The sequence below is a fragment of the Meles meles genome, chromosome 10 (assembly GCF_922984935.1).
Source record: "Meles meles chromosome 10, mMelMel3.1 paternal haplotype, whole genome shotgun sequence".
Taxonomy (NCBI): Eukaryota; Metazoa; Chordata; class Mammalia; order Carnivora; family Mustelidae; genus Meles; species Meles meles.
The window spans coordinates 51,699,239-51,712,732 of NC_060075.1; the positions used below are offsets into that span (position 1 = coordinate 51,699,239).

Here is a 13,494-nt window from a genome sequence, read left to right on the forward strand (position 1 = left end):
TGTGCATACTTGGGCTGTTTGCATTTTGGAAAGGAAACCAGAATCTTTACGATGCATGTTCTTAAACTGATCTCACAGGATGTACCTGAAATGTACTCTCAGGAATGTACCTGAAAGCTCAAGTGTCTTTGAGGGGGAGCAGTGGTATCCCCCATATTCACACTTTCCAAAACAACCTTCTGGAGTCTTGATGATGGAGTGTTCTCCTTGCTGTTTCCTCTTTCAGGGATTTTCTGTTCTCCATGTCTTATCCTGCTTTTCACTTGAGTGACTCAGGCTCACTTTTCCAGAAAGGGAAAAGCCATTCTTGTCTTCAGGAAACCAGAGAGTGAGTGGAAGTGGCCGCCCCAGAGCCTAAAAATTCCATTCCCACTTTTTTTTTTTTCAAGATCTTATTTATTTATTTGATAGACAGAGATTACAAGTAGTCGGAGAGGCAGGCAGGAAGAGAGGAGGAAGCACGGTCCCCGCTGAGCAGAGAGCCCAATGCGGGGCTCAATCCCAGGACCCTGAGATCATGACCTGAGCCAAAGGCAGAGGCTTTAACCCACTGAGCCACCCAGGTGCCCCTCCCACTTATTTTTCTTAGATGGCTCCCAGACTCCCTAAGCATTCTGTCAGGGAATGACAGTCCCCACAGTGGGGTCAGCCCAGGGTGCTCTCTTCTCTGTGTTTCTGTTTCATCCCTTACCTCTGAGTTGTGCAGATTACCCGTCTTTGGCATTGAACCTGGCTCCTAGATTCTAAAATGCCCCCTCTTCTATCAGAAATTACTCCCACGTTCTATTAAGTTCTCCTCTTTTGTGTTTCTGAATGTGAATGTTTAATATTATCAGCTTATTAGTTCTTACATTATTTTAGATTCCAAATGAAAGGCTAAGTGACTTTGGGTGATAACATTCTACTAAATCTACAGTCCGTTGAAGAGACTAATTAGACAAGAACTTTAAAGCAATGTCTGAAAGAGAGGAAGGGAACTTCTTCTAATTGCCTGATGGCTAAAGTCCATATGCAGTTGAATGCATTAACTCCAAAATCCTAACCACAGTTCTCTGAGGTAGGTGACGGTAGTTTCATCTTAGAGACAAGAAACCAGAGAGGTTAAGTAGCTGCTCCCAGGGCACACAGCTAGGTAGAGACCTAGTGGGGATTTCAGTCCGCAGCTGGTGAGTCAGAACTGTTTTTTCAGGAGGATCCACTGCTATATATTGAGGAACGTGCCAGGCCGGAAAATATGACTGAGTGAGGTTCCAGGAGTGAAGATACGCTGGGGATGGTGTGAGAATGGACCGAATGACTATCTCAGGCATAAACACCATTTCGTATAAAAGAAACATATATGATAGAAGAGGCTCGAAAATCAGTGGTGAAGAGATGGATTATTCAATCAACTTGGTTGGCGTAGCTCAAAAGCAATTTGAAAAGCAGTTTAAATCTTTCCGCTGCACACTAAAATGAATTGCTAGTGAATTAGAGTTAAATATAAAAACCGAAATTGAAAGATTGATTTAAATATTTATCAAATGGCTAGAGCGGGGAGGACTTCCTAAACTCGGAAACAATAGAAAAATTACAAAAGAAATGTTGACTTGATCTGATGGGACTTTTTAGGGAAAAAATGGTGTGTGTGAAAATATAAGGAGACAAATAATACACAAGGAAAAATATTTTCAGTGAAAATGACAGACTCAGATAATGTGAATTAGGTGATAATGTCTTTAATATGTAAGTAACAGGTAATCACAAGCAACTGAAGACCTCAACAAATGAATGAAAAAAGGGACACAATTTACCAGAAAACCCAAATACAGATTTTTTTTTTAAACTTTGGACTTTGTAATACTTAAAAATTCACAAGAAAGTGCAAAGAAATGCAGAGTTCCCAAGTACCCTAGCCTAGTCTCCCCCAATGTTAACATCTCTACAGCGAGTTTTTTAAAAGAAAAAACTGTTGACCTAATTCTTAACAAAGAAATGCAAATTAGAATGATTAGATAACAAGAATTTTTCTAAATTATATTATTACTTTATGCCCTTAGAGATTTTAGAGAAAACAGAGGTTCTCTTATTTGTTAATGTAATTAGGTAATATATATATTATTATAAACGTTTTTAATAATTCTACTTGTGGGTAATGATTTTTTTTTTTAAGATTTTATTTATTTGACAGACAGATCACAAGTAGGCAGAAAAGCAGGCAGAGAGAGGAGGAAGCAGGCTCCCTGCTGAGCAGAGAGCCCGATGTGGGCCTGGGCTCTATCCCAGGACCCTGGGATCATGACCAGAGCCGAAGGCAGAGGCTTTAACTCACTGAGCCACCCAGGTACCCCCTGGGAACTAATTCTAAAAAATAATGATAATATCTCATTATTTACAAAAGACATTTGCAAACATGTTCACCATCTTTACAAATTTGAAAACACTCTTAATTTCCAGTACATAAAAGGGTCACTCTGTAACACCCATTTATAATAAAGTATTATCTATCAACTAAAGTTAATGTCTCGAAAAACTAACAACCTGGGGAAAAGTTTACAATATAATGTTAAATGAATATAGCAGATTATATGAAGACTATATATAGTGATCCCAGTATTTCAAACTTAAATCTAGATATCCATATATAACATACACATATGCATACACACACACAAATATTTTAATATTAAAAAATATACCAACAGGCTAATAGGGGCCACATCTGGTTGATGAAGCTTTAAATAATATGTATTTTGTTTACATTTTTCTGTACTTTCTATTTTGAACTCGAACTACTTTTATCCTCAGGATAAATGTTTATTTTTTTAAAAAATGTACAGTTTGGGGAAAGTTTTATATATATATATATGTGTGTGTGTGTGTGTGTGTGTGTGTGTACTATATATATATATATATATATGCACACACACATACATATACTCAATCATTTTAAAACAAAGCAAGACCACATGTATAAAAAGGATGGGAGAGGAATGTATCAAAATGCTTATAGTGGTTTTAGTGTGACAGGATTATGAGTGTTCCTCTCCTTCCCTTTTCTCTGTTTATCTTTATTTCAATGTAAAAACTAGATAAACAACCATTCAGGCCTCCTAAACTTGTGGGGAGATTGTTGAACTGAACTGTCCAAGTTGACATTTAACAAGCGTGGTCCTGTGTCTGTAGGGTAGTGTGCTGGGGCATGGGGCTGCTGCAGTCCCACTGAGTTTTCAGTGGGTATTAACAGGAAGTGTCCGGAGGGGTGGAATGCCAGAAGGGGCTAGGGCGAGGTGTATAGTTTTCCCTGTTGATCAGCCCATCCGGATTCACCAGTCTAGAAGGAGGATGATAGAGAGTAATGAATTAATGAATAGAACAGGTAAATAAATCATTAGAGTCTTGTATGGCAGTGGCACATCCAGACACAGGAAGATTCTATCATTTCGGTGAGTACTGAAGGAGCTCAGTTATTCCCTATGGCGTCTCCTCTTGTGAGGAGGTGTGACTTTCTCTTGAAGGTGATAGCTGTGGTACTTGTTTGTTGATCCTAAAGTGATCTCTGTCAGGGCAGAGAAGCAGCTTGCTTTTCACGGGCTGTAGAGATAGTAAAATTGGTAAGACCTTTGAATGACCAGGTATCCTATTTAGAAAGAATCCCTGAGGTGGGGATAGCCCTTTAAATGTGTTCCTGAAACAAACATTCCACACCCGGACCACTTTGAAAATCTGCCGTGGCCTCCTGTTATCGAATCCCCATCTTGGACATAATTTGTTTTTTGTTTTTTTGTTTTTTAATATTTTATTTATTTATTTGACAGAGAGGTCACAAGTAGGCAGAGAGGCAGGCAGAGAGAGAGGGAGAAACAGGCTCCCCACTGAGCAGAGAGCCCGAGGCGGGGCTCAATCCCAGGACCCTGAGATCATGACCTGAGCCGAAGGCAGAGGCTTAAACCACTGAGTCACCCAGGCGCCCCCATAATTTGTTTTTGAAACTGAAGAGTATAGCCTGAACTCATGAAAAAACTTCTGGAAAAGACATAATCCGCTTTTACTTTTGTTCCCCAGATTATTCTGGGACTCATTTATCAGACTCACAATGATGCAAAAGCAGTTCCTTTATCTGCCCCCGTGAGAAACGTGAGCTGGAAGGAAGTTCAGGGCAAAAGTCTTCTCCTCTGATTTGAAGGAATCGAGTCCTCTTGTGCTGAGTCTGTTCTCATTCCTCAAGGTCCAGTCAGGTGTCACCTCTTCTGTGAAGCCCTCCCTAAGCCAAAGCCCGAAACAGAATCTATCAATCTCACCTTCGTCTTCTCTTCTGTAGTACTTTCTGTTCCACAGTCTTGGTCTCCTGTGTTGGGGGCATTCTCTGTGCCGCTCGTTCAGGCCGGAAACCTTGTCTTATTCATCCTTCTATCTCCCCAAAGCCAGCATAGAGCAGTTGTTCAATTTATTGAGTTGTATTGAATTTGCACTTGCAATTTGACTAGAAAGCGCATTCCCAAACAAAGTATTTCGGTCCTTCCCAGAGGGGAGGTTTATACCCAGCAAAGTAGGGAAGGGAGGACCACGCAAGATGAGAAAATCATGATATGCAGTGGTGTTGTTTGTAGGGAGGCTTACAGAGGGGATTGGGAGTTTCCTTCCCTCTCAGAGTCTTTGTGGTTAGAGAGAGACTGACAAAGAGTATTTATCTCATTCATGCATGAATAATGAATGATCTGCCACCAGGGGCATTTCTGGGGCAAAACACTGTATTTATCAAGGGATGCCGCAAAAGCAGCATGTTGGTCTCTGGGAGAGTGTGGTGGCAGAAGAAAGCACATTGCCCAGAATCAGCCATGCAAGGACATACGCTGAGTACAATTCTGAAGAAATTTTAGGATGAAAAGAAACATCCTGCAGTGGTAGAGAATAAAAGGATATGATTCAGAGAGTGTTGGAATTTTCCCCCTCTTAAATGGAATGAAGACTGACCTGGACAGTCTGCTTTGGCTTTGAGATTTGTTGCATGTACCTTAAACAATGATAGTGCCTATGAAGTGAGGGGCCCATTTGGGGGAGACCTTTGTTTCTCATTTTGTTTTGTGTGAGACTTGCTTCTCCTCGACCTGGGAGCTGACCTCTGCTTTGAGCTGCTTGTTTGCATGCATCTGTGACCTTGTGTCTTATGCAGTGAAATCAGTTGTATATTTTGCTTCTCTTGAGACTGTTTCTAATTATACACAATTTTATGTTTGTGTTTCAAATAGGAAAACTCCAGAGATGACAGCCGAGCTCTGGTCCATCAGCTTTCCAATGAGAGTAGACTCTCCATCACTGACTCCCTTTCCGAGTTTTTTGATGCACAGGAAGTTCTGTTATCTCCCAGCTCTTCAGAAAATGAGGTTTGAGCCCTATTTTTAGTTAGGTGCCTCAAAATCTCTTCTTTTGCTTTACTTGTTCAGTATACCCATCATTAGAAATACTTAACTCGATGGCCTTTTTCTACCATTACATTCTGAGGATCTTCCTGTAACTCATACGCCCCAAAACACAAAAAGATACAAGACCTTAGGGAAGAGGTTGTAAAAGTAGTAGGTGTTGGGTACTTCCTCATTTCTGTTACTTGATTTGTTCTACTTCTTTTCAATTACTTGTTAATCAGTTTAACTGTTAACTATTTGATAATGTGATATTTCTACTGCAGGGCCCGAAATCAGCATCTTGGGTTTTTTTAATCGACGAATTTATCAATATTAATTTATAACATGCCATTATTATATTATGATAATTCTTATAATATGGCTATTATAATAATTTGTTTATAATATATATAATAATACTGTCTTAAATTGATGCATAAAAATATTACTTTCCTGAACAAGCAAGTATCGTAGTTGGCATTACTTTGTGAAAATGCAAATTGATAATTTTACCCCTTTAGTATAGAAGTACTAATCATATTTAATTTTTAATTTTCATAGAAGATTCTTTTCTTTAACAAATGGTTAAAAGACAAATTAGAACTCATTCTGTGCAAACACATGTGTAAATGTGAATTAATAAGTGTGAATTAATAAGAATTTCTGTAATACTATAGTCTCAAGTTAACTTATGCTTTCTTTGGGATAACTGGTCAAAGTATATACATTTTAATAACAGGTGTTTATCATGAACACCTTCTAGGCAGACTGATGTATGGGTCTCTATGAAAACTCAAAATTATTTCTGGAGGTTTATCATATGGGCTTCAAGATATTTGATGATTTGGAGTAAAGGTGTGATGATAATCTGGTTTGTTTCTTACTCTAATGTATGTTTCTTTTCCCATAGATTTCTGAAGATGACTCCTATGTCAGTGACATAAGTGATAACCTTTCTTTAGACAATCTCAGTAATGACCTAGATAATGAGAGACAGACCTTAGGTAAGATGTAAATTATTTGATATCTGAAAGCTTGGGTCTTCACAGAATACTAACAAGCATATACAGAGTATCTGCTGCAGGCACTGGACTGTAACACATACTGTATAAGAAAAGATATGCTCCCTTCCCTTGAGGTTTATGTAATCTAGGCAGGAGACAGCACCCATGTGTGAAAAATGTATTCATTCAGGTAAATTTGTCTGCTCATGAAAATGTCTGTTTTATAAAGCGAATGTATACCAATGATCATATAAATATCAAAAATTAGTCCAACAGATACCCCGGATATGGTCTCATGTTCTCTCAGCAAACATATTACTATATAGCTTTTTGCCTTTAGGTACCTAGTGGTTTTCATGATTTAGGAATTCTATAGGGATCATGTAATAAAAAGGTCTGGTCTAAGTGGTTATTTATTTATTTATTTTTAAGATTTATTTATTTATTTGAGAGAGAGAGCAAGCATGAGCAGGGTGAAGGGCAGAAGGAAAAGCAGACTGCCCAGTGAGCAGGAAGCCCATGGGGCTCGATCCTGGTACTCCAGGATCATGACCTAAGCTGAAGGCAGGCGCTTAACTGGCTAAGCCACCCAGACTCCCCTCTAAGTGGTAATTTAGCCTCAGATTCTTCAAGGTAACACATTTAAAAGTAACAAAAAAAAAAAAAAGGAACTGCTACTTCCTAGAGGGGAGGATGGGGCTGTCAAGGTATCCTGAGATATTCTTTTATTACTGCTTGATCCCAAGAGCAAAGTGATGCCCAAGAAATGTTACTTTGTACCATGGGATACCCGGAGTGTCTCCCCAAACAGTCCTGGTGTAGGAGCTGAAGAAGCAGACTGATGTCTGTTTAGGAATGTGCCAGCCCTCTGGACAGTTCTCTGCATGGATCCTGCACCATCAGATGTTTGCAGTCCTGGTACTCAGTACGTGTTGGGGTCTTGAGGTTTGTTTGTATCACATATAGGACACCATCTTTTTTCATATCTATCCAGAGGAGAGGGACCATGTCAGTGCTTTTTCTGTGTTGGTGCTTCCCAGGTTAGTAAGTATGTGTGAATTACGATGATGATGAGTTGCCCTCTGAAGGCCAAAGATCTTGCCTTCTCTCCAGGGACCATGAAAAAGACATAATTTTACCATTTTCTAGCAAAACATCATTTTAGCATCAGACCTGCTAGAAGTTTGATGCTCATTACACTCTATCTTGCTTGAAATGTTCCTGGAGAGATGAACCCTTTGGTGGAAAAGTCTGAGAACCAGTGGTTCAAAGGAGAAAGCCAATAATATGGGAGCTATTTGTTTTTCTAGAAAAACAAGGAGGTGAATTGAAAGAGAGATGAAGAAACATCACATTCCCTTGACACACAGCTCACACAGTAAAATGGCACTCTCGCCATGCATGAGGACGACAGACAAACGCTGAAGCCCTCATTCTCTTCGAGGCCTTGGGGAGGGGCCAAGGGGAGTGCAAGGATAGAAGGGTCAGGGGTTATAGTTGGAAATGGAAGACTTGTCCCAGAACGTAGGACCACAGCTGTGCTGAGCTGACATCAGCCAGGAAAAGCACTAAAGCTAGGGCTGGTTCACTCCATCCTATTCCACAGCCATTTTGCTGGAATGCTGACCAACACATTGCCTCGGCTTGAACAAACACTGAGCCAAATCCAGCTTTCTTCTTCAGCAGTATTTAGCAGTAAAAATAGGTGTCCTCCAGTTTAACTATCTCCACTGAAGATTAGACTTCTAAACCTCAGTACTCTACTGAAAAGATTGGATGTAGAAATAACATGTGCATTGTATAACACACTTTTGCCTACAAAAGGAAATAGGGATTGAATCCAGTTCTTGATAATTTAAGATAGGAGAATTTTTCTGAGCCCATAGTTAAGGCTAGATATTTAGAGTGCTTCCTGTTAATTTTTTCCCTCCCCAAATCAGGAGGTAAATATTAGGATCCCCTGTCACTGTGATGGGTGTTATGGGAGGTTCTGGGCTTAGGAATATGGATTCATGACCAAATTCTCTTGGTTAACCTCAGCTCTCCCATTCACTGGTACTGTGTTCTAGGGCAAGTTACTTAAGAGGTGATATATGTAAAGTATACATACAAATATGTAAAGTAGTATATGTAAAATGCTTGAAGACCTGCTGCTCCAGAGTAAAAACTAGATAGATATTAGTCATTTGTTGATAATAGTCTTCATGTACTGTTGTTTCCAAATCTAGGTTAGTGTAATCAGAGAAAATATTTTGAGATGATGTGGAAAACTGTTCTTAAAAATTACTTTTATTTGCAGCTATCTACTTGGATAATCAGATTTTTGCTCATGTCAGGCAATTAAATTCAACAATTAATTGGATGCTTGGGTTACTGTGAAACTGCTAAGTATGACCCCAGTTTCATATTTTTCTGCTCATCAAAGCAGCCTCTTTATTCGGAGCTATTGGCTTTACAATGAGTAAATGTTAAATATTTCTTTTTAACAGATAAATATATGCAGATAAAATGCCCCCTTCTCATATGCTGGTGAGATTTTGTTTGAAAATAGGCTCGGTTGGGATGGGAACAGAATGTCAGAGCCTGAGCCAATGCAAGTGTCACAAAGGAAAAGACTGGTAGATGCAAGTGTTTGTTTCATCAGTGAACCACATGGACTAAATTCAAAGATACATGCCAAACAGTGATTTGATTGTAAAACAAATATGAAAAGAAAGAAGTATTTCCTGGTTAGAAATAGAAAAGCGGACAATGCAGAAAAGAAGTATTTATGAAAGCATTCCAAATCACCCTAGGAATTTTTTTAATGAAGGTTGAAACAAGGAAATAACACTGTCCAAATTTCAAAAATTTGGTCCAAATTGAAAACAAATGATGATAATCCTGGAAAGGTCTCAAGAGATGGACACATATGTGCTGCTGGTAAATAGGAAATTGATACAGCTTTTTTGAGGAGCCATCTGATCCTATGAATCAAATGTCTAAAAATGTTTATAGTCTTTGACATAGTAATTGCATGTCTGTATATCCTAAGCAAATACTCAGAGGTATAATCAAATCTTAAGAATATAAATAGTCACTAGTGGAATTTTTTTTTTTTTTTTTTTTGCCTCATAGCAAAACATTGAAACAAATCTATAAGCCCAATAATAGAGAAATGATTTAGTAGATTATGGCATATTCATAGCATGGAATATCTTTTACAGTCATTATAAATGATATTTTAGAAAAATATTAAATAACATGGAAAAATAATTAAGGGATAAGCAGAACACAAAACTAGATGTGCTATACGAGCTCTGTGGTTGGAGAAAATACTACATGAAAATATTCCAAAATATAAACAGCTACTATTTGTAGGTAGTGGGATTAATGGACGACTTTTATTTTCATTACCATTTTTTTCTGTAATAAACAATTATTTTTATCAGAATTTGAAGAGATTTTTAAAGGGGGCTTTAGAGTTTTTAATCAGGGACACCTGGGTGCCTCCATTGGTTAAGCGACTGCCTTTGGCTTAGGTCATGATCCCAGGGTCCTGGTATGGAGACTGCATTGGCTCCCTGCTTCTCCCTCTTCCATTCCCCCGGCTTGTGCTGTCTGTCTCTCTCGCTTTTTCAAATAAATAAAATCATAAAATCTTAAAAAAAAAAAAAAAGATTGTCTTTAAAAAAGCAGAGTTTGTAGTGCTTTCTAAAAATTAGAAGAGCGGGGGTGCCTGGGTGACTCAGTGGGTTAAAGCCTCTGCCTTCTGCTCAGGTCATGATCCCGGGGTCCTGGGATGGAGCCCCGCATCAGGCTCTCTGCTCGGCTGGGAGCCTGCTTCCTCCTTTCTCTCTGCCTGCCTCTCTGCCTGCTTGTGATCTCTGTCTGTCAAATAAATAAATAAAATATTTTTAAAAATAAAAATTTTTTTAAATTGGAAGAGTTTAGGAACACCTGCGTGGCTTAATTGGTTAGGCATCTGACTCTTGATTTCTGCTCAGGTGTTGATCTCTGGGTCAGGAATTCAAGCCCCCTGTCGGGCTCCACTCTGGGCATGGAGACTACTTAAATAAATAAATAAACAAAAACAAAAACCTGAAGAGTTTAAAAGTATAGATAGTAACTGCTGTGAGCATAGAAATCCAGTTTCCAGTTTTACCCTAAGTATATTCAAGCTTTGTGGCACTGGCTTCTGAGTCGGGACTTGACCGCCCTGTGAATAAAGTCCATGGGTTTTAGCACATGTCATTTTCAGTGCTTAATTGAGCTCTGCAGAATTCTTTTCATTTTCTGGCTTTCAGTCCTGGATAACTGAGATTAACAGTAGAATCGAGTACTTGTTGGGTCAGGTTTTTATTTCTGTGTTTTTCTTTAGTAATATAATAAGTCCTCTAGAAACCACGGGGCTGAATTCCCTTTCAGGGCCCGTGCTCGAAAGCGGCGGGGAAGCCAAGTGCAAGCGAAGAACTTGCTTGCCGGCACCGTGCCCCAGCGCCAGTGCCGTCAGCCTGTGGAACATCCTGCGGAATAATATCGGGAAGGACCTGTCCAAAGTGGCCATGCCCGTGGAGCTGAACGAGCCCCTGAACACGCTGCAGCGGCTGTGCGAGGAGCTCGAGTACAGCGAGCTCCTGGACAAGGCCGCCCAGATCCCCAACGCCTTGGAAAGGATGGTGAGGAGTTAACCTTCCTGCTGGGTGGTCCTGTCGTCCCGCGTACCCCGCAGCCTGGCAGTCCCCAGGCCCTTCCCACGGCCCAGCAGAGCTAAGCCGGGCTGAACCAGAGCTCTGGGCACGCCTCTGCGCATCGTCTGGATTCTTCTGCGGATGGGTTCCTGTCTCACCAGCTTCTAGTTCCCCTGTGGCTAGCGGTTCACAGTCATGTGTCAGGAGTTGGTGCTTGTGAGGGAGCTTCTCTGTGACAGCTGGTGCCTCTGGGTAGTTCGGCTCTGAGGTGTCTCGCTTCCTTTTTCTCCAGAACCTTCCAAGGGATTGTCCTGATATGCCTGACTGGAAACCATATTTTGAAGGCTATCTGCATGTTTATTTTTTACTATCCTGGGTGGACAGAATTTAATTTCCCAAGCTGTTTTTCCTGTCCAGGGTGTATTTCCCTTGAGAATGCTTTGTGTAGTCTTGGAATGGTCCCACAATCAACTAGATTTTTGAAAATAACATTCATAGTGGAGGCTTTTACATAAGAAAGATGATTGTTCCAACCCCACTCTGATGCTATAGAGTAAGTTAAAAAAAGAAAAGAAAAACCTCGTCTTGGAAAAATTCGCCTTCTGTTCTTTACTCAGTATTACTTCTGATCAAGTGCTGCGCTGGTCAGTGAAGGGTTCCCCAGGTGTTTCTCGTCTTTCCCCTGTCTTGTGGGATGGAGAGTAGGGACCCTGGTGGTCGGGTGACGGCCAAATCCGCCCTCTCTGTGACTAGCTGACTTTGTTCTTTGACACTGAGTGTCCCTTCCTCTCTCGGCTCCCTCATATGTTACCTGCTTCACAGTAAGGTCATTGTTGGTATGGGTGGCTGGACCTGTGTCTTCCCCTGAATGCAATCTCTGTCCTGGGCATTTGCTCGTGGGCTAAATTGAGTCAGCGCACCTCCCTGGGCTTCATGGACCTGACCCTAAGTTATCCTCTCACTCATGGAGGAGGACACCATTCTTTTCTAAATTCTAAATGTTTCCTAGTTTTGACCCTTACTGAAACTTCTTTACATTAGTGATTTGAAGATGAAAGGGTATGGATGCCCCTTCATCTTCTGTGGATGAAGAGACCTGTGGACGAGAGACGCATCCCACTGTTCCACGGTCTCCAGGGACTTCTCCGTCAAAGAGACTTTCTTGATAACTAATGATAATAAGACTAAGGAAAAAGCTGCTGTGTGTTTTTTATCTTCTTTGTTATTCTTTCCTAGAGAATTTCTGCTGAACAAAGGGAGGCAGATGGCTTCTAAAGCAAGTGTGGAAAGCCAACATTTGTGGACAGCTCTTTTCTTAAAAGACTGACTTTAAAGATGAAAATATTCTTCATGGTGTTTCATTCTTTTAGAAATTTAGAGACCCTTAGAGTATCAGCTGATTGATTGGTGGACTTGACCTTGAGAAGGACTTTGAGGGAAGGTTTTGTGTTCTAGTACAATGCACCTGGAAGGGAAAGGACAGGAAGGCATTGCACAAGAACCATAGCTGTGGGTTGTTCACTGCTCTGTAGGTCTGCTCGTGCCCCTGCATGGGATCCTTCTCAGGTCACCGGCCTAAGAGGGGGATGATTCTGTGTGCCTGCTCCCTCACTCCCTTCTCCCCCCAGCATTAGGAATGACACCAGATTCTGTTATATTTTAAATTGTGCAGGTGATTCAGACTTTATTCAACATTCCATATAGACAGTGTGAGCTTACTGTTTTAACAGGTAACCAACATGTGGGGAAGCAAAGAGAGGCACAGATCCCCAGATTTCCAGAACAAAGACTGAATTGAGCAAACTGAATTGATTTTTATAAGCCTCCAGATGCTCTACAGTATTCTGTAGTATGAGTGGAAAAGTGGGTCCTATATGCAAAAGGCTTAAGAAAAGTTGTGTGACTAGTGAATGTTATGAAAGGCGCTCAGCTTTCTCTTCCAGTATAAGAAACCTCCTGAAATATGCTGGGAGGGGGAGGCCTTGAGATTGTTACTCACTGGTAGAAAGGGGAAGTTGCTCTCACTACCTAAGTTCAATGTTCTGTACTCGCCCCTCCCCAGAAAAGACTAGAAAAATAATGTGGGTTTTTTGGTGGCCTGAAAGGAGAGCTGATAAAAATGCTGAGAGCATCACAGAGAGTGCTTATTTCCTGTTTATCTATAGCGTGTCCTTCCTTTGCCTTTTGATTTTTCATTTTTCCTCCCAGAAAAGCCAGATTCTTTCAAAGGCACTGTGTCCTGTCCCGTGGTTTGTTACAGAAAACTCAGGACATTGCTATCAAAGATTTTCTTTTGTCAAAATGAGTTTGTAGGTTTCCATGGTATCTAGTTAGGAATGGTTGCTTTTCCTGAATTCTGAGGGGAGTTTGGCTCCTTTAATGTTTTTTTTCTCTCCTTACTGAGAATTAAGATTATTATGATTATCAGGTCAGAGCTAC

The 13,494-nt window shown here is 40.4% G+C and overlaps 1 protein-coding gene across 6 annotated transcripts in view; it reads left to right on the forward strand.

Annotated features, from left to right (window-relative positions):
• Positions 1 to 13,494, forward strand: part of OSBPL3 (oxysterol binding protein like 3) — a 180,291-nt gene that overhangs the window by 138,178 nt on the left and 28,619 nt on the right. For all 6 annotated transcript variants that reach the window (XM_046020812.1, XM_046020810.1, XM_046020815.1 and 3 more), the window contains 3 exons: positions 5,229 to 5,363; positions 6,292 to 6,385; positions 10,793 to 11,043. In XM_046020812.1, the coding sequence (XP_045876768.1) occupies positions 5,229 to 5,363; positions 6,292 to 6,385; positions 10,793 to 11,043 (480 nt within the window). The remainder of the gene's footprint in view (positions 1 to 5,228; positions 5,364 to 6,291; positions 6,386 to 10,792; positions 11,044 to 13,494) is intronic.